This window comes from Dreissena polymorpha, chromosome 6 (assembly GCF_020536995.1).
Source record: "Dreissena polymorpha isolate Duluth1 chromosome 6, UMN_Dpol_1.0, whole genome shotgun sequence".
NCBI lineage: Eukaryota > Metazoa > Mollusca > Bivalvia > Myida > Dreissenidae > Dreissena > Dreissena polymorpha.
Window position 1 is genome coordinate 93,980,827 of NC_068360.1, and position 21,213 is coordinate 94,002,039.

At 34.7% G+C, this 21,213-nt stretch overlaps 3 protein-coding genes across 4 annotated transcripts in view; 2 read left to right on the top strand and 1 right to left on the bottom strand.

Annotated features, from left to right (window-relative positions):
• LOC127833518 (pseudouridine-5'-phosphatase-like) overlaps positions 1-1,251 on the top strand; it is a 7,591-nt gene extending 6,340 nt beyond the window's left edge. For both annotated transcript variants that reach the window (XM_052358810.1, XM_052358811.1), the window contains one exon: positions 1-1,251. This exon is cut by the window's left edge and continues 3,122 nt beyond it. The gene's annotated coding sequence lies outside the window, so the exon portion shown is untranslated.
• On the bottom strand, positions 722-17,095 carry LOC127833517 (ubiquitin-like-conjugating enzyme ATG3). Its single transcript, XM_052358809.1, has 10 exons — positions 16,928-17,095; positions 15,331-15,372; positions 14,913-15,033; positions 13,517-13,627; positions 11,606-11,661; positions 9,983-10,099; positions 8,795-8,938; positions 6,902-7,029; positions 4,645-4,713; positions 722-3,069 (listed from the first exon to the last, which is right to left on the bottom strand). Exons 1-10 carry the CDS (start codon positions 16,997-16,999, stop codon positions 2,988-2,990), a joined length of 942 nt encoding a protein of 313 aa, XP_052214769.1. The 5' UTR covers positions 17,000-17,095; the 3' UTR covers positions 722-2,987.
• Positions 17,096-17,116: 21 nt separating this feature from the next.
• Positions 17,117-20,447, top strand: LOC127833519 (ankyrin repeat domain-containing protein 39-like). The gene is made up of 3 exons (XM_052358812.1): positions 17,117-17,473; positions 18,141-18,347; positions 19,650-20,447. The coding sequence occupies exons 1-3, from the start codon at positions 17,270-17,272 to the stop codon at positions 19,794-19,796; spliced, it is 558 nt and encodes a 185-aa protein (XP_052214772.1). The 5' UTR covers positions 17,117-17,269; the 3' UTR covers positions 19,797-20,447.
• The last annotated feature ends 766 nt before the right edge of the window (positions 20,448-21,213 follow it).

Here is a 21,213-nt window from a genome sequence, read left to right on the forward strand (position 1 = left end):
GATTTCTCTCAGTCAATAAATCTTGAGTATACCATCTCATTTATGACAAACATTATTGACAAACATTTTTGCAGATATTACTTGTGTATTCTTCTAATTGCTCTATGGACAAACCTCAATCTAAATTGATGTTGCAAGATGATACATTATGCTCCATTGAAATAGTATCCCTGAAAAATTGAACAAGGTGAGCTTTTTTCTATTCCGATTGTACACTACCACTTACCCATCTACATTTCTCTTTTATTATTGGTCAAAATATCTATAACAGGTTTACTTCAACTCCATATCCTCTAAAGAAATGCATACATATACTCAAAAAATGATATGGTATGAATGTCAAGGAGACGGCGCTCCATGCTCATGTACTTATAAAATAAACCATGTATTCAAATACAAATAAACTGAAGTAAAAAAATGATTCAAAGGGTTATTTATTACCTTACTACTTCATTGGCGAACGACGGGCGTATCATGCGCTCATGGCGCAGCTCCTCAGTTCATTATTTACAAAACAACAAAACATGCCAGTGGCCCTAGATTATGTGTGTGTAGCTATTGGTACATGTATATATTTTTAATAAACAATTACAGGTTGAATAAAATTTGTGTTAAGTGTCTGTCTGCAAGAAAAATGCAAATTATGAGTGAGGTACTTAAGAAACCATCATAACAATTCAAAACAAAAGTGTTTACATATAGACAATTCAAGCAAACAGGATTTATGGTTTAAGACTCGATATTTATTTCCCAAATAATAATAAAATAATATATACAATGGTTTTAACATTGGTCAATCACAAAACTTTAATATACTTAATATTTCAAAGACAGTAACGTTCAACCATCACACACTAAATACACACATAACATTCTTATACAGGTTTTTCTTCCCAGAATGCATTTAGAAGTGGAGACATAGTGATGTTTGAGAATGGAAGTTCTACTATAAGATGCCACTGCGTACAAAAACAAACACTTTTTATTTATACTGATTTTTTTTTAGTGCACATTTATAAAATCGGGAGTTTACTTAAGAGGACGCCTTCTGTGCTGTGCCAAATGAGGTCCAGTAAAATCCATAAGTGGCACGAACTTATAATCTGTAATAACTTGCAGTCTTTCACATGGCTTGCACATGGCTGCTTGATCCAATCATCCAATCAATTAACTCCAAACTCTAGAGGCTGGAAATGTCTGTCAACCGGTTAATTTGTACATAAAAATTGAAAATCAAATAAAAGCACACAATAGTACTTTCAAAAATAAACCACACATAAGTACATTCAATCAGCAACAATAATTAAAAAATTGCGAAGAAAAGATATTGCAACAATAACTTTAAAGTGATATTATGGGTATTTTTCACTGTTGAATAGAGCTGAAAAGAATTAACAGGTCAAAAGAGTAAGTTAAAATGTGGTTACTGACCAATTAACTGCAACTCATCTTGCTACCACTTGTTTATAAAAACATATTTTATATTATATATTTTACGTGACCCACCCAGTCCTGTAAGTCGAAATGATCCGTAAAACAAGATTGTGTCTTTGTGTCGTATAAACGAATCTGCACTAAAACTAAATTTAGGTTCACATTGTACATGCGTGATCAGTTGTCAAACAAAAGTACGGTTGATATTCAAATGCATTATTTTTCTCTTTACGGCATATTGTTTTAGTATGTTGATGCTGCATTAACAAGTAAAAGTGTATATGAAGTAAAAACACCAAAAATAAACAATGGTTGCGATAGACACCTATAAACTGTTAGATGCCCATAATATCACTTTAACTGCCATCAAAAATTATAAAATATGTCCTAAACACCCTTTGGTAAGATAAAACTTAATGTAAACACAATAGAAATACTGGTATCATTACTCTTATTCATGATTACAAAAAATAACCCTCATTGTTTAAACATTTTATGATTTAAAGACAAGACAAATATTTCAAAATCACTGGCTTTTGTATTTTTAAAATTTTCAAACCACCGCCAATTCCAAACCCATAATGTGTTATAACTGATAAATGTAAAGCTTCTGTGACTTGGATTGTTCACTTAGGTAGTTTCCATAAAAACCCTGTCAAAAACAACCTAAAACAAGACTATTGCCAAGCAATTTATGTCCCCTACCGGCTTCACCATTGTCAGATATATATATATATTTTATATTTGTTGCCATAGCAACCAGAATTTTTGACGTAGGAACAAAATGAAATGACGTGCATAATATCCTTATCGCCATCTATCCATGTTTCAATTTTAATGAAAAAATATTAAGAACTTTTAAATATCTGAGGATCCAGAAAAGTGTGACAGACAGACTGACAGACAGATTGACAGACAGACAGCCACACAGAGCGCAAATCATAAGAACCTCTGGTGAGACCGGTAGGGGACAAAAACAAATGTTATTTATATAATGAATAAAACAAAACGTGCAACAGTTTGCGTGTAAATTATTTAAAATCTGGAAATGCTTTGTTAAAACTTTCTTTAAGAGACTCTCGCTTTAGATAGTTGAAATAACAACTTATAACAACTTATTTAGGTTTCTTAAACTCATTTGATGATCTTTGTCAGTTTCATTGGAATGTGCTTCACTTATGTTATCACAAAGCTGGTGTAATATGAAGTTTTTTTACTTTTGTTATAAAAAAAAGGTTAATCAAGAGCATAAATAGCATTTTTGGAAACCAAGTTTGCCCTCCATCCCAGAAAAAAATCACACCAAGATAACATATTCATAAAAATTTCCTAAAAATGAATTTCTTTTCCTTCTGTATTAAACTGGTGTAGTATTCTTCAGGTCACACCACTGTTTGTCAAAAGCATAACAAACAAGAAAAACCCTTAGAAATGTAAAGAGAATTTAGTTTTTAATTGATAAAATCACGAAAATTGAACTCTGAGTGTCCAAATGGTTTTACACCGGGATCACAGATTGAAGAGACTGGGATCACAGATTGCTGACACTGGGATTACAGATTGAAGTGGCGAGTGTAGTCATACTCGATTGTTGGTATCACTGCTTGAACAAACTTGAGAAATATCATTAAATACCTGCAGCAGAAGTTAAGGAAACTCAATTGCAGAAGGATCTCTTGTATATAGTACATTGTTAAACAATAATCGATACACTCACATGGGTCATGAACGTATAGCTACTTAAAGAAAATATGAGTAAAATACATTTATTGCATGCCTTATATTCCTTCAGCTTCTACTTGGTTCATGAATGCTTAATTTTTGTCCGGTTAAGAAGCAGAGTGAAAATGGATTCATGAAACTAGCAGTCTGTTCAGGTTTTAATCTGTTTGCTGCTGATAAGTATCCCAGGGTTGAATATGAAACCTTTAAAACTTGATTCTAAGAAAGGTATTAAATTTTATTTGATTTTTCAAAAGGACTACAAATGCATCAAAATGTGTATATAAGCGGTAAAGGGTTTAACGATGATGGATCAACAAACAAATGTCAAACATGGGTCATCAAAATATAGCTACTCACCAATAACTTAAGTAAACTAAATTCCTTATAATGCCTAAATTCCTTTAGCTTCTAGCTGGTCCAAGCAAGCATGCTTAATTTCATTATAATACTTTAAACAAGATGACAAGTAAAAGATCATACCAGTATAATGTTTTAACCCAGCTATTAAGTATATTAAGGGGTTTACACGATTCACAAGGGTCATCATGATAAGACACGAACTTGTCATACAAATTACTCGTTAATCTTTGCACATGCCATATTTAAACTGGCATACAATTAATGCCACCATGTTGTAGTGGTTAAGGCATTCGCCTAGTGACCGGCAAGTCACAAATTAGATCCCTGCTATGGGAGTGCTTGTTCAGATCTCCACTCAAGACACCAAGTACTGGTTCTACCGAGTAAATGGTCTCAAAAGTGTTTCCATAAGCATTAGGTTTCTATGCAATCAAGCTAAACTAAATAGGTACAAACTTAACTTTTATGCATTGTTCCTTATGAAGATAACCATGTAAAATTGTAATGATCAAACATCGAGTTATGAAATGGTGTCAGTTTGTGTAAAAAAATGTATTGGAGAAAATTGTTTATGGCTTAAAAGAAACCTTGCAAAAAACTTCTTAAAGTTATTTAAAACAGACCATTTATTAAAATGACATCTCTGCCAAGTCCAAACATGGTTCAAGGTTAAAAGCAAGAAGCAACAATTATTACAAAGACCTCATAAAAGCTGCCCAGAGCAGTTTAGTTTGGGTCTTCAGTGAACAACCTAGGGCCTTTAATTTGGTTCTCATGTTGATAAAAAACCTAGACCAACAACTTTAACCCTATGGTAAAGAATTAAATAGGTTTTTTAGGAACTTTGTGAAGTGAACTGGACTTAATGCATGTGCATAACATTTCATCCCAGATTAGCCTGTGCAGTCTACACAGGCTAATCAGGTTGACACTTTCCCCTAGACTGGATTTTAGTTTAAAAAATACTTCCTTTTAACAAAAAAATCCAATAAACAGGAAAGTGTCAACCCAGATTAGCTTGTGCAGACTGCACAAGCAAATCTAGTATGACACTTTACGCACATGCATTAAGCCCAGTATTCCCAGAATTTGGCTCACATGTGCCAATTGTCACACTAAGGATACATATGTACGCCCAGCTCATTGCCCCCTTCTGCGACCATTTCAATTATCTTCTTCATAACATCTGCGTGTCTGAAAAAATGAAAACATGAATTATTATTTCATATTTGGCATTTAGAAACTTGTTATGGCATATCCATATTTTACGTTCTGTACCAGTAATCCGAAAACAAAAAAGTTACAAACTTTCTGAAAACATGGCCTGTGGTAAATGAACAGTTCTTAACCCCAACAACAGTATATTTGGACTGCTAATCTATAACGGAAATAATTAGAAATTATTTTAAACATTTGCATTTGAAACAGACACAAATTATACCAACATTACACTTGTTAACAGAATGTTATTCATGAGCGCTACTTCAGTAATTGCTAATATGTTTCCAGATAAGCACAATTAACTTTCAAAAACTTGCAATGGATCGTTAAATTCAAACATTTTTTGTTTTGCAAAACATTCAAAAGGATTGAATAACGAATTTTTGCAACATTTTGTATGTTCCTCTCCCAGGTACACAAATAAGATAATATGCAATTACATATTTACAGTAGTCTAAGTAAAACACTGCATAACTATATATGTAGCTATACAAAATGTATAGCATGTGTGTCATTTTATGCGGTAACCATATGCCTATGAACTTTCATATGGATTAAAATGCATTTTGAGCCTGTTCCAAATGCCTCTACCCTTTTGTTAACAGTTTAATAAACAAGGGCTGTTTGTTAAACATGCATGCCCCCATATGGATTGTAAGTTGTAGTGGCAGCCATTGTGTGAATACGTTTTTTGTCACTGTGACCTGAAAATCAACAGGGGTCATCTGCCAGTCATGATCAATGTACTTCTGAAGTTTCATGATCCTAGGGGTTAGTGTTCTTGAGTAATCATCCGGAAACCATTTTACTATTTCGAGTCACTGTGACCTTGACCTTTGACCTAGTGAACTGAAAATCAATAGGGGTCATCTGCCAGTCATGATCAATGTACCTATGAAGTTTCATGATCCTAGGCCTAAACATTCTTGAGTTATCATCCAGAAACCATTTTACTGTTCCAAGTCACTGTGACCTTGACCTTTGACCTAGTGACCTGAAAATCAATAGGGGTCATCTGCCAGTCATGATCAATGTACCTATGAAGTTTGATGATTCTAGGCATTAGCATTCTTGAGTTATCATCCGGAAACCATCTGGTGGACGGACCGACCGACGGACCGACCGACATGTGCAAAACAATAGACCCCCTTTTCTTCAAAGGGGGGCATAAATATGAGTTCCAGTTATGGTTTAATATATTGATAGATAATGGTCTTATACTTGTAAATTTGGAGCATTCAGAAAAGTAATGCTTCAAATAGAATACCATAAAAAAGGTTTTGAAAAAAGTCAAATATTTATGGCAATCACTGTTGCCTAGCATCTGTACATGTTTAACTCTTTCAGTGCGGGAACCGAATTTTGAAGGCCTTTGCAAACAGTTTGGATCCAGATGAGACGCCACAGAACGTGGCGTCTCATCAGGATCCAAACTGTTTGCTATTCTGATAATATTCTTTGAAAAAAATCGAAGAAAATGCTAATTTTAGAAATTCAGAAGACGACATTTTAGCAAACGACAAATTTCCCAGCATGCAAAGGGTTAAAATCAATTTTGGGTCCAACTTTCAAGAATGACCATGATTTGCGAGGAACACAAGTGCTTAGCAGGACATGCAGTTTAATACAGCAGTCAATTATTTACGGGAAATTATGCTTGATTTGCCTGATAAATGATAAAGTTGCAGTCTGGAAAGGATTTCAGGTCGCAAGAAACTGAGCAATACATTAGGTTGCATTTTAGGAAAACTGAGATTAATGCAGGTGCCTTAAGTGTCTTCCCAGTTCTCACAGGCTAATCAGGGACAACACTTTCCACTTTTATGTTATTTTGTGTTTAAAGATGTTCGGACTGCACAGGCTAATTTGAGAAGATTCTTCAATTAAACAAAAAATTCCATTAAAGCGAAAAGTGTCGTCCCTGATAAGCCTGTGCTATTGTGGGACAACCCTTTAGGCATATGCATAAAACCAACTTCCAAAGGCTAGTCTCAGTTAGTTTTAATTCACCTGATCAATTATGATAATGAAGTTATGATCTGGAAATTATTTTGGGACATGAGGAGAGAATGAGAAATAAATTGCTTAGATAATGTCACATAATATTTGGGCCAAACGAGAACAACAACAAAAAAACAACAACAACAAAACGGGTCCCCACCTGCAGGGATGTACGGAGGCCATGGGGGGCCCTGGGAGATGTGGGTGGGTCTCCATGGTTACAGTTTTCTTTGCGTGGTCCTGGCTGAAGTCCTCATACATCTGCTCCACGGTCAGGGGCTTCCGATTCTACAGGATTAGATAGTTGTGATACACTTATTTTTTCCTTTCCCCATAAGTAGCGAAGTGAAAATGCCTTTTGAAAACAGCATTAAACCAGAACAGCCTGCGAGAAACTCGCAGTCTGTTCAGGTTTAGTGCTGTTTGCTGCTTATCAGTAGCTCAAGCCGTTAAAACTTGGATTAATTAAGAAAGGACTTTTATATAATTAAACTTTCTGAGGGACCACAAATGCGTTAAAATACATATCTACGCCTATTTATTTTATCTCAATAGAAAAAGTCAAGAGATATGTTATGTATATACCATAAAATAATAATAATAGTTCTACATTTAAGTGATAAACATCAACACATGATCACATATTCAAATGAGTCATTCACTTGGTAAACGGGTCTAAATGCATGTCCGTAAATGTCGTCCCAGATTAGCCTGTGCAATCTACACAAGCTAATGAGGAACTACACTTTCCGCCTAGACTTTTTGCTACATAAATAGACTTCCTTTAAACGAAACATGCCCTTAAAGCAATAGTGTCGTCCAATATTAGCCTGTGAGGACTGAACAGACTAGTCTGGGACGATACTTTACGTGCAATAAGCCCTGTTTCCCCAGTGGAAGGATCATGTACTTACAATTGTGATACAAACAACCTGAGATAAAATTAAAAGTGGAGAAATCTATGTTGTTAACCCTAAACCACTCAGAAACGCACTTTGTAGCATTTGAAGTCTTTTAGATTATCAAATTAAATTGAAGGCCTTTTTTAATATATTAAAGTTTGAAAGGCTTCATTTGCAACCCTTAGATACCGATGAGTAGCAAACAGCATAAAACCTGAACAGGCTGTTACTCGCAGGCTGTTCTGGTTTTAAGCTGTTTGCACATAGCCATTTTCCATTTGCTTCTGATTACAAAAGGGTTAAAACTGGTTAATTTTATTTTTAGTAAAATAATACTTGTAGCATATAAGATAAAGTATTTACTAACTATTGTAATATAATTTTTATGTAACTTAATGTAAAAGAAAAGTTGGTTTCAGTAGATTGCCAATTGTTTATCCACTGCTGTAAATGTGCCGTGACACACTCAACAATTCTTCTGATCACTCTCGAATTAAATAATAGATTCAAACCAACAAAGATCCTATTTTTTTCACTAGAGAAGCAGCAAAACATTCTACTAAGGACCTTTATATATCAACTGAAACAACCTTCCCAAACACAAGCCAACCACCCCAACTCAATGACAAACAACCAACACATCTACTTACCCAGAATCCTTATAAAAACTTGCAGTAGTAAATAATCCACCAACACCTCATCCACTTACAACCAACAATATTAACGTCTCCTTGGCAAAGGGGATGTGGTGTTTGCCTAGCAACTGAGAGTTCAAGGGTTTGATCCCCACTGTGAGAGCATTCCTTAGATCTCCCACAAAGACACCAAGTACTGGCTCTTCCAAGGAAACAGACTCAAAAGTTTCAATAAGCCTTTGGGCTTCGAAGGAAAACAAGCTGAAATAAATAGGTTTAACCCTTTCCTCTATAAGAAGCAAAAGGAAAATGGCTTGAGTGTTACTGGCAGTCTGTTCAGGTTTTATGCTGTTTGCTGCTCATCAGTAACTAAGGGTTGGAAATGAAGCCTTTAAACTTGAATTTAGTAAGAAAGGTATATAATTAAATGTAACTTTCGTATAGACTACAAATGTGTCAAAATATGTATCTATGTGGTAAAGGTTTAAACTAACCAACAATATCACCACAGCCCACCTCATCATAGCCATAGAGCCAGAGTCTTGGGGTCTGGTAGTACTTGTCATACGTGATGTTCAGGTCATAAGTTCGAGTCTGCAGGACCCCACTGTCAGACTCAGACACCTGTCTCTCCAAGGGGCTTGCAACTACCAGGGTGGCCTAAATATGCAGGAAAATATGATTTATTAATTTTTCATTACCCTTTGAGCCAATACAAGTTTGTTAATTGTCTCGTTGTTCCAGTGACACGTGTTATGACCTCATACATATGAGCCTTGTTCTGGGAAATCAGGGCTTAATGCACGTGCGTAGTGTCGTCCGTCCAGGGGTCCGTCTTATCAAAGATCGTACGACATTGTTAACTTACGATTGCATTTTGTAATTTTAAAATATAAGTGATTACGATCTTTATGTTTCAAATATAATGGATATTTGACAGCTTCTTTGGAAATGAATGGAAATGTTCAACACAATTAATTATAAATGTGACGGTTACGTATATATGGCGCTTCTAAAATTGCATTGTAAGTTAACAATGTCGTACGTTCTTTGATAAGACGGGCCCCAGATTAGTCTGTTCAGAAAGCACTTTTTGCACCTAAACTAGATTTTTGTTTAAACAAGACTACCTTTAAACAAACAATTCCATAAAAGCAGAAAGTGTCGTCCCTGATTATTCTGTGGGGACAGTGCACCCTGATCTGGGACGACATTTTTGCCCTGTTTTTCCAGAGCGCCGACCATATATAGGATATTTAGTCGCGTTCTGAGAAAACTGGGCATAATGCGTATGTATAAAGTGTCGTCCCAGATTAGCCTGTGCAGTCCGCACAGGCTAAACTGGGACGACACTTTCTGCCTAAACTGGATGTTTGCTAAGAAGAGACTTAATTTTAATGAAAAATGTCATAAAAGTGAAAAGTGTCATTCCTGATTAGCCTATGCGGACTGCACAGGCTAATCTGGGACGACACTTTACGCACATGCATTATGCCCAGTTTCCTCAGAACACGACTCATATATAGGATATTTTATTCATTCTACCATTGAATTATATTTCATATTCTCACATTATGATGAAATAATTTAACGATAAGGTTAAGGTTCTCTCTTGTTTATTCCTATTGCAATTTCAATTTCATTGAAGAAGAGAAATACAAATATGTTTTTTCATTTCAGAATATATCTTAGATATTGACTTACATTATCAGGTTCGTCTAACATCCCGCTCTCTTCAAATGCTTCCATGTCTATTGCCTCATCATCGTCATCATCATCGTCATCATCATCTGCTTTTGGTACATTTGAGGGCTTACTCTCCTGAATATTCGAATATATACAAAAAACTTATTTCTAAAGGCGATGACCATTTCACCATTTTCAACAATATCTCATTCATATCAACAAGGTCGGTTTACCCTTTCCACCAGAACAAGCGAAGTGAAATTGCTTTTGCAACCAGCATAAAACCAGAACAGCATGAAAGTATCATGTAGTCTGTTCAGTTTTTATGCTGTTTGCTGCTCATCAGTACCTTAGGGGTTTGAGATGAAGCTTTTAAAACCTGAATCTAGTAAGAAAGGTATTTAATTACATTTAACTTTCTAAGGGACCACACATGTGTCAAAATACGTTTTAAGTGATAAAGGGTTAACTTCCTGACACTTTACCTGGGCAAGCTGGTTTACCAGACCTAGGTGCATATATTAATACTAGAATCAAACCCATGATCCACTAATTTGTAGACCTAGCTAAAATAGGTTACATCCAGAGTGCATAGCAGAGAATATTTTACATTTTTATATGTGTTGGTTAAGCCAAGGCTCGTGCTTGTTGATTTTTAAGCCTCTCATGATAAACCTGATCTATAATCAACACTGATCTATTATTCTATTCTATTTATCCCACTCTTTATCAGTAAACCTTTTTATTTAAACAAAATTAGTTTAACTGGATTTTACTGGATTTATGAAATCATTTCGTGCTGTGGTTTATAGCAGAATTTTAATCAACGGGGCTTTACTCAACTGAAATTGCTGTAAAAGAGGGATAAAAAATAAAATACATACCATGACACCATAAGCTTTTGATATTGAATGATTATCACTACTTCAAGTATAAACTTGCGAGTTTTATAATTGACCCTTTAGGTAATTTATATGAATCATGGTCTTTCAGGACAATATGGACCCTCCCTGTAGTAAAAATCCTTTAAAAACACTCAATTTTCCCCATATGTCAAGTTTAATTGGCAATTTATTTCCATTTTTCAGTTTTATTAAATATTTTTTAATTACCATGGAAGGCCCTTCCTGCAAATTGACAAAAATAAAACCTGCAATATTAAATTAATACACTTAAATTGTCAAGCTTGCACACACAGAACATAAATCAATATAACAGTACAAACTGTTCTTATTGAAAAGATTTCAATGCATTTGTAAACAAGATATGTGTTTGTCAGAAACACTATGTCCCCTTCTGCGCCGCTTTGATTTTTGTTATCATTTAGCAGGATCAGATAATTATCTCCCTTTAAAGCTTACTACTTCCCTTGGATTTGTTTTTTTGACCTTTGACCTTGAAGGATGACCTTGACCTTTTACCACTCAAAATGTGCAGCTCCATGAGATACAAATGCATGCCAAACATGAAGTTTCTATCTTCAATATAGCAAAAGTTATGGCAAAATGTTAAAGTTTGACACAAACAAACAAACAAAGCAACAGACAGGGCAAAAACAATAGTGGGGGACAAAAAATTGCTCTTATAGATTAGAAACAATTTCTGCAAAACTTAATTTAAATGAAATTTTTTAATTGCTACCTTTGAATCCATTGTCATGTCTTGAACCGCATCTTGTAAATGGCCAACTGAGGGATCTGAAATATATGAGATAGTCCTAGAAAAAAGGGCTTAAAGGGGCCTTTTCACGTGTGGTAAATTGAAAAAATTAGTTACAGATTCGCAAATTTTCGTTTTAGTTATGATATTTGTGAGGAAACCGCAATACTGAACATTTACCATGCTCTAAAAATAGCCATTATAAGCATTTTATGATGATTTAAAAACCTGAAAATTATCAAGCGTTGCAACGCAAAACAATTGAATAATTTGTAGAGTTCTGTTATTGTCGTTATATTTTGTGAAACTACGAGGATTGCTTAAATAAAGTATCAAATACATAGTTCATTGTGTGAGGACGGATGGCCGAGTGGTCTGAATGGTAGACTTTTACTCCAGGACTCCAGAGGTCAGTGTTTCGAGCCCTGCTGTGGGTTACTTTTTTTTATTTTTTTAAATTTATTTTTGATTTTTTACTGGACGTTTTTAGATACAATGTTTACATGTATCAATATAAAGCATTTAATTACAAACTTAAAGACATGCCAAAATCTGTGAAAAGGCCCCTTTAATGCATAATGCGTAAATTGTCGTCCCAGAATAGCATGTGCAGTCTGGGAGGACACTTTACTCACATGCATTAAGCCCCATTTCCCCAAAGTGATGCTCATATACGTGATATTTTGTTGACTGAAGGCACATTTTTGCATTTAACTTACATATACTGGTAAATATGTCACATATCATCCACACATATTTTAGCACAAGACCACACTGTAATTAAAGACAGTTCATTTAAAAATCAAAAGCTGCAATTTATGTGTTTGTGGCTATGTGCAAACAGCATAAAACCAGAACAGCCTGCAAGAAATTCGCTGTCTGTTTAGGTTTTATGCTGTTTGCTGCTCATCAGTATGTAAGTGTTGCGAATGAAGCCTTTAAAACTTGATTCTATTAAGAAAGGTCTTTAATCTAATTAAACGTTCTAAGGGACTACAAATATGTCAAAATACGTATCTAAGTGGTAAAGGGTTTTTAGAAACAAATTCTCTTTAGACTTATTCTAGTGATCTAGTTTTTGACCCCACTTGACCCAGACTCATACATATCCCCTCATATTGTCAAGATCAACACTTTAACCAAGTTTGGTCATGATTGACTAATAAGTCAAGGATAGTAATATGGCTTTTCTAGTATATGACCTGCTGCATTAATGTTTGGATCATGTGACCCAGATTTCAAACTTGGCCTAGATATTCTCTGACAAGATAAACATGCTAAGCAAGCTTCAGAAATATTGAGTTATGAATATGGCTTTCACAGTGGTAATATTGTTTGACTTAGATATGACAGGGTGACCTAGTTTTGGTCACATATGACCACGATTCTAACATGGACAAGATATTGTCAAAAAAAATATTCTGACCAAGTTACATCAATATTGAGCTAATTGTGTCACTGATGTCCCAACAAAACATGTTTGGATACAGGAGAATCTATACAGTCCACATTTGACAAAAAGTCAAGGGCCATAATTCTGCCCAAAAATTATCATAGCCCAAATCCCTTCTTTTAAGATAATCAATACATTAAAGTCAATGAACTGTGAAAGTTTTTTTGTGAGATCTATCCAGAGCTGTTTTGACAAAAATTTAGAAACTGGTGTTGATGTGTTTTTGCTATCAAATACTTAAAATACTTTTTGAGAATGAAAGTGTTTTCAATATTATATTAACTAAGGTTTAACGTATACAGCTGGATAGGGAAAAGAACTAAAAGTTGAGATTTTCTTTTTTCCATGGGGAAAACAAGCAGTCATTTTGGAAAAAATGTATACCTGTTCAGATTGGAAATAGGGCCTTATTTGACAAAAACACAACAAAAATAATGCACCTGCATAATGATGCGTGTCTACCCATCCCCCATCCTCATCGTTCTCCTCTATCACCTTCTCCTGCTCCATTTCATGGGTGTCCACCTGCTTAACACGCTTGTAACATGGCACTGAAAACCAGGCAACAGATGCAAATGTAAATATTTATGGAAAGCTGGGCTTTATGTATGTGCGTAGAGTGTTGTCCTACATTAGCCTGTGCAGTCCCCACAGGCTAATCAGGTAAGACATTTTCTGCTCTTATGAAATTTTTTGTTTAAAGGAAGTCTCTTCTAAATGGAATCCTAGTCTAGGCAGAAAATGTTGTCCAGTGCCGACTGCATCTGGAATGACAGGGCCCTCAATCTATCAAATTTGCCGCCGAATTTCGGCGGCAGTCCACCACCTGAAAAGTTTACTTTTTTCCCCTTTTGGGGGGAAAAATTCCCCCTAAAATAAAAAAAAATGAATTTTTTTTTTTTTTTTTTTTTTTTTTAATAGAAAGATGTGTCTCATGATTATTATATCTCAATTCTATTTCAATTTAATCTTTTCAAACATACTAAATTATGAAAAATGCAATGAATATAGTGCAAACATGTACAAATTAAATAATGAGAGAGCAAGTAAAAAAATCCCCCAAAAAGGGAAACGCCGCGAAAATTCCCCCCCCCCCCTAAGGGCTGCGGACCCCTTCCCCCAAAGTAGTGTGAGGGCCCTGAATGACACTTAACACACTTGCATTAATCCCTGTTTTCCCACAACATGGCTCATATATTAACAAAATAATATTCTTCTTGCAAAGTTTTTTGTCAAATAATGTACACATATAACAACTCATTAAATGGCAAAGATGTGCCAAGGGTAACTGCCACTTTTTGGTCGTGATTTTTTTCCTTTTTATTTACCCTTAATTTTCATCATAAATTACAGTTTTCTTTTTGATCTAATAATTATATTCTGGACCAAATTACTATTTTTAATATCAAATCTGCATTGTAGTAGCATTAAAGTGCAATATATTTGGCAAAGGTGTAATGATTTTGCAGTCTTCATTTTTTTTTTTTTTTTTTTTTACCTTTAATTGTAATTGTAATTGGCTAACCAGGTTCTGTTTGATGTACTGGCGTATATTATATTGTAATTACTCATCTATAAAGTGTTCAGTATTATATCACATGTGTTTCTTTTTCATTTAAAAAATCATTATTTAATTAATAATGTACAAATAATATCAAATAATTCCAGAATATATAGACCTTTACAATGTTACCATTGAATAGTACTTACTAACTGTCCATGCATGTACAAACCATAAATACATTTAGTTCATGCTATTTTAAACAGTCCAATAGCCACAACAAACTGGGCATAGCCAGACAGCAAAAAAGCTAAAAGTGAACATTACTGAGATACCATTTTTAGTGTGTAGGAACTGTTTATCTGCAGGAAGATATGTCTTTCTCTTTGCCTCCTCTCCGGCCGACCAATGCCAGGTGGGGCAGTGATGGACTAGGTGGTCACCGGCAGCAACAAACTGGTGAGAAAGTGTGAATGATGAACTTGTGAATGAAGTCTCGAAAATAGAAGATTTGCAACTTTTAAAGTAAAGGAGTTTAGAAGAGTTTTGAAGTAGTGAATATTTTAAGAGATTAAGACAGACGTGGTTCTTAACAGATATTTAAAGCTGACAATATTAAATGTATAAATTTATATTAAATGAAGTTTGTAAATAGGTATTCAAGCAGCCATATTGTATAGTTTACATGAAATATTACATTCAAAACCAAACACAGCTGTTGTGGACTAGGTAATCAATTTAAATTTCATTTACCTCTTCTGGTGTAATAACTCCTGTTTCCCGAAATTTGGACTCCTGAATATTAATAATAACCATAAAAACATGATACCAGACGCAGATAATTATGATAAATGCGTTTTACACATGATTAAAGATACTTTTTACTCAAGGAATTGAGCATTGGGACAAAGACGTGTAACAACATTGCTTACTTTTATGGTAATAAATATTGCTTTTGAAATACATTAGTGAGTCAAAATATAAGAATACAATGGAATAAAATGAAAGTAAGTTTATCTAACGCCCTCCATCAGCGATTTTCCTTGTCCAATTGGGAAAAGTACCCGTACCGGTTCAATTGGGAAAAATTGAGTCGTGAAAACCTCAAAATTGGGAAAAATCGAGTCGTGAAATCCTTAAATTGGGAAAATCGCGCCATGAAGTTTGGGTCTTATTGAATACATCATGCAGTTCATACTTAAATTAAACATACCCATTAAAATAATCATTTGCAGACATGCCTTAATGAACATTAAGTAATAAATTTGATATAAATAACAGAATATTATTAAGAACACACAAAATCAATTACTAGTTGTTTTAATCTCTTATAAAGCAATGTCTCTGTCTTTCATTTTTTTGAAAATTTCAACAATCTTTGATGTTTGATCATCTATCAGTTGCTGGCATCCCTCTCTGCACAGCATCATTAGTGCTGTCAATGTGTCCTGTTATAGACGGTTCCGAATGGTCGTGCAAAGATTGTTCATTAGACTGAACACACTTTCCACAGAGGCAAGGTTACAAACTGACGTAAAACAGTACGCTGGCTGCCTGACAAAAGCACCGTAAACAGTAACGACTCTATTGATCGCACGCGCTGAATAATAAAACCGAAACTAATCGAGCGCGTGGTTACACACAACTATACGATTTTCTTTGTTCGCTCGCCGAAAGTTGGGTTTTGTTACAAAACTTTCGATCGTTTTGAGAAAAATTCGGACGCCGATTGGGATTTTTTCAGATGCTGATTGGGAATTTGGGAATTTTCATTCGATTGGGAAAGTACCGTTTACCGGTACTTTATAAAGAAGGAGGAAAATCGCTGCTCCATAACCGTGTTAAAAAAAAATAAAATAATTAATACCAAACAACATTTTACATATCATTATATAGAGGATATTTGTTGGATTTGATGGAATATCGATTTTATTTCACAAGTGATCATATAAAATATTTTCACGAGTGGCGCAGCCATGAGTGAAAATATGTATTTTTTATGATCACGAGTGAATTAAAATCGATATTCCATCGCACCCAACAAATGTTCTGTTTATTTTATGCCTTTGTCACCGTTTATTTACATTGTAAAAGAGTTTAAATGGATAATGTCGCTGGATTTATGACGTCATTTCGTCGAAAAAATGATGTCATTTCACAGTAAAATAGTGAAAAATATCGATATTTTTCACTGTTATTTTATTGTTTAAAACAGTGAAATACCAGTATAAACCACCGGAAAGAATAAAATAAAAATAATTAATGTTAAATTGCTCACTTCCGAAATAATTATCCGAAATTATAGTCACGTCAAGAATAGTCGTTATTTTACACGCTTAACGCACTTTACCTTAAGGACAGGAGTTAAATACTCAGCAACACCAAGGGCAGTGCCTTTCACTGCGTTCATAAGGTTCTGCATGACTGTTAAACACTGATTTGAAGAAAAATATGTAAAATTACGAAGTTCAGAAGATAACCGGAAATTTATTAATTTATCGTCAAGAAGGCTTCCGAATCTACTTTCACTTTCTGTTTTAATGTTAATTGAACTGTGACTCAACACTCGAGTAATCCTTGTAAAAAGACGTGTAAGTTGTATTAATTTGCGCTGTACTATTTGAACATTCAGAAAATAATATTAGGAGTGCTAATTTCGAATAATTTACACGAAATTCATGACTTTGCAAGCATGTGTGATGATCATTCAGAAAAGGACTGCCAGTGCACATCAAACCCACATTACAGATCTCTCCATCAAACACTAGATGAGCTAGACTTCAGTCGCGGGATATGGACTTTTGCTTTGGACGGCTGTTATGACGAAGTTTTGAACTGCTTGGACAAGAAAGGGGTCCACCCTGACTGCCTGGATTCTTCTGGCTATACAGCTCTGGTAAATTTAGTTTGGTATTGGCATGAGCAAAACAAGTTTGACACTTTGCGAATATTAAAGTACTTCTTTTATTTGTAATAATTGCAAGTCTTATGCGAATATGTCTCGCTTTGCGTTCAAAGACTAATTTACTATACAATTATGGACATATGTTCCTTTCACACAAAACTGATTCCTGTCCATTATCTGTTAAGCGGTTGAGAAGTGACAAATTTAACTGATTAGACTGCTCTTTTATGTTGTGAAAATGCGCAAACACAGCATGTTGAATACAGTCCATTGAACCATTACCATTAGTCTATATAATGTATTTACAAACCAGCCCGCACTAAATCACTCAGTTCAGGAATATTTTTATATCCCTGCTCAGTGTTTACTATGATATTGTAGGAAATATCAAAGACTGTTAATTTTCAACAGACAAGATGGACCCATTATTTGATGCCAGTTGTACCTAACTCAGTCAGCAAGTCACAGTTGACAATGAGAACCTGTGTTTTTAACATCAATTAACATTAGCTAAGCTGTTGAGGAACAATTTGAAGTGTCAAGACTATCTGTTTTTTGCATGCCAACTTTTAAATAAAATTTTATACCTTACTGTATAACTGATGATTAACATCTTTTACATGTGATCTTGAAATACAAATTCTGAGTCATGTTTAAGCACTATGCAAGCCGCAATGGACACACTGACATTTGCCGACTGCTAATGGACAAAGGGGCATCACCAAACATTCAAACCAAATCTGGCGGAGTTACTCCCCTTCACAGGGCAGCATACTGCGGCCATAATGACATTGTACGGCTTCTTCTTCAAAGAGGTGCAGACACGACAATTTGTGACGAAGATGGGAAATTACCTTTGCACAAGGTTTGTTTGTTAGATGTTATGGCTGTTTTACCTGTATTTCTGTCGTAACATGACTCTACTTTTACATTTTCACACTTTTCTTGGGTACACTTATCTGATCTAAATAGTTTTACTTACCAGTCCTTAATGAATAAGCTTATATCAGTAAACTTTTCTTCAATTAGATGTAGGAGAAGTAGATAATGTCATGACTATTTCCTACATGGTTACAGGGCAGTACCTGGATGTAAACTAGACAGCGCTATCTGGGATGTACAAGCCATTGTTCTAGGTTAATGTTATACATACTCTCAAAATCCTTAAAAATCTTGAACTTATATTGACAGAAGTCTGTTACAGTATGACATGTTATAAAGATTTGATAAATTTTACAAGGGACCTATACAAACAACAACTTTTATGAAACGACACCAAGTATTGAATTGGCCATGATGCTTCAATATTGTCAAGTCCTTAGATTTGCACACTACGGTAAGTAAAATCAGGGACCTATACAAACATTTGTATAGGTCAATGTATTGAAGCATCATGGCCAATGCAATACTTGGTGTCGTTTCATAAAAGTTGTTGTTATATCAAAATGACTAGCTGTATGTGGTAGGGTGTGAAAAGGTTTATTTTCTTCAATATTATCAATTATCATTTCTTTGTTTAAATTGCATTTTCAGTGTAAAACTTCACAAGGCAATTACATTAAACTTTACAGTTAAAGGGGAACAACTCATATGAAACATTGAAAATCATTAATATCTAACAAGAGTTATCTTATCTTTAACCCATGATCCAGGTGGACATACAGAAAGTAATTAGGGAACACGTATTGCTAGATTTTCTGAGAATTTTTGTTTTTGAGATCACTTAAGAAATTGGAAAGTTCTACATCTATTTTGGTCCAACAACCTAAAAATTAAATAATGAACAATTATGTCTGTGTTTGACATTGAATTAATTAAAACATCAAATACAGACCCCCAAAATAAATGTTTTCATTTGTTCCTGATAATTTAGAAGGTAAATGTTTGTGATCAATTGTATTCAATTAAATGAAACTCGCTCTGTGTAAAAAGGGCTTAATGCATGAACGTAAGGTGTAGACCAAGATTAGCCTGTGCAGTCCACACAGGCTTATAAGAGACTATGCTTTCTGATTGTATTTTTTTGGAAGTCTCTTCTAAAAGAAAATCCTGTTTAGGCGGAAAGTGTTGTTCCAGATTGTGTGGACTGCACAGGCTTATCTGGGACGACACTTTAAGCCTGTTTTCCCAGAGGGAAGCTCAACTTTTTGCGTGAATTCTTTCTCAGGCTGCGGAGAAAGGCAACAAGGGTATAACAGAACTGCTTCTACAGGCAGCTCCAAATAGCAAAGCATCTCGTGACAAACACGGTCGGACACCCGCTGACTGTGTTCCTAGCTGTCAAGGGGATCTCAAGGACTTGCTAAAAGTGTGAATAGGCATCTGGGCTATTATTGTTCATCCTAAATTTAGACTGAACCTTTGTTAACTTTCAAGCATGCCGTGTATTCTTGAACAATCTTACAACTAATTTAAATCACTTGTTATTTTTTAGTACACAAAAACAGGCCACTTTTGTTACTGATGTTTCTTAAATAAAGGTCATTTAAAAGATTTGAAGGAATTGAAACAAGCACTGACATTTTTGTTTCCTAGATGTTGAAACTAAGCATTTATACTTTCTTTAACAATAAAATTGTACTAATGTGCCTTGCTCTATAAAAACGTAGTTTAATGCATAAGTGTTGACCCAGATATGCGTGTGCAGTTCACAAAGCCTTGTCAGGGATGACAAATGCTGCTTGTATGGTATTTTTCGATTTAAGGAAGAATCTTTTTAGTAAAAATTGCGTTTAAGTGGCAAGTGCCGTCCCTGATTAGCCTGTGAGGACTGCACAGGCTTATCTAGGACAACACTGCACACATATATTAAGCATATCCATTTGCAAGGCTCATATATGTTGCAAGAGTTTAACAGGATTTGCTCCTGATCTATTCAATATCTCATAAAATGCTTGGTTTAGAATGTTTTTTCCGATGCCATTAGCAATAATGATGATATGCAAATGCAGTTATTTTGTCTGTAGCCAAAGTCTGTTGTTTATTCTTAGTAAGGTGTTTACTGGCCTCTGTCACAAGACCAAAGCGTCTTGAAATAATCCTTGGTGGTTGCCAGCGTAACCTTCAGTGCTTGAGCTGCACACCAACACAGGGCGTAAGCTTGCGGCTATGATATTAAATAGTAAAAACATCATTTTTAGTAAAAAATAATCAAATTATAACGAAAAATCAACTTATCTGAAAAAAAATCTCTTTCAAATATAAATAAAAAAAAATTCAGAGCAGTTTGTTTTCGTTATTATTTCATTATTTCTCATTCAAAATGAGGATTTAACTTATGAATATCATAGCCACATGATTAAAACCTGTGCCAATCAATGGAAGGGCGCAGCAGCCTGCCTTCCCCAAGCTCCCACCCTTTCCCATCGGTTGCCCGTCATGACTTTTATCTGACCACATTATGATACAGCAAATCTTATTTGAAGATCCAATAAATTAGCTAAATGTTCACAGTGAAAAGTTATTCAACAAACATTTTTTTTTAATGAAAATACCTTTAATATAAAATATAAGAATAACACATGCTATATTAAATATGCTGCAGGGATAATATATGTTTGCGCTAACATGCCTTTTCAAATCTGAGATGGAGCACTGACGTGTCCTTACATGCATATCAAGACTTGTCGAACAAATCTGTATACGAATAATGACAACTTGGAAACATGTCAAAAATATTTTTATTTTAATTGTTGCCAAGATATAAAGGTAGTCTACATAAAACACTGATA

Excerpts from the sequence above, each read along its gene's own strand:
- LOC127833517 (XM_052358809.1), bottom strand. The coding sequence starts at position 16,999 with ATGCAGAACCTTATGAACGCAGTGAAAGGCACTGCCCTTGGTGTTGCT. Across the intron at positions 15,373-16,927 it reads ATTTAACTCCTGTCCTTAAG|GAGTCCAAATTTCGGGAAAC; the intron begins GTAAAGTGCGTT and ends ATTAATATTCAG. Across the intron at positions 10,100-11,605 it reads ACATGACAATGGATTCAAAG|GAGAGTAAGCCCTCAAATGT; the intron begins GTAGCAATTAAA and ends TCGAATATTCAG.
- LOC127833519 (XM_052358812.1), top strand. The coding sequence starts at position 17,270 with ATGTGTGATGATCATTCAGAAAAGGACTGCCAGTGCACATCAAACCCA. Across the intron at positions 17,474-18,140 it reads CTTCTGGCTATACAGCTCTG|CACTATGCAAGCCGCAATGG; the intron begins GTAAATTTAGTT and ends GTCATGTTTAAG. Across the intron at positions 18,348-19,649 it reads GGAAATTACCTTTGCACAAG|GCTGCGGAGAAAGGCAACAA; the intron begins GTTTGTTTGTTA and ends ATTCTTTCTCAG.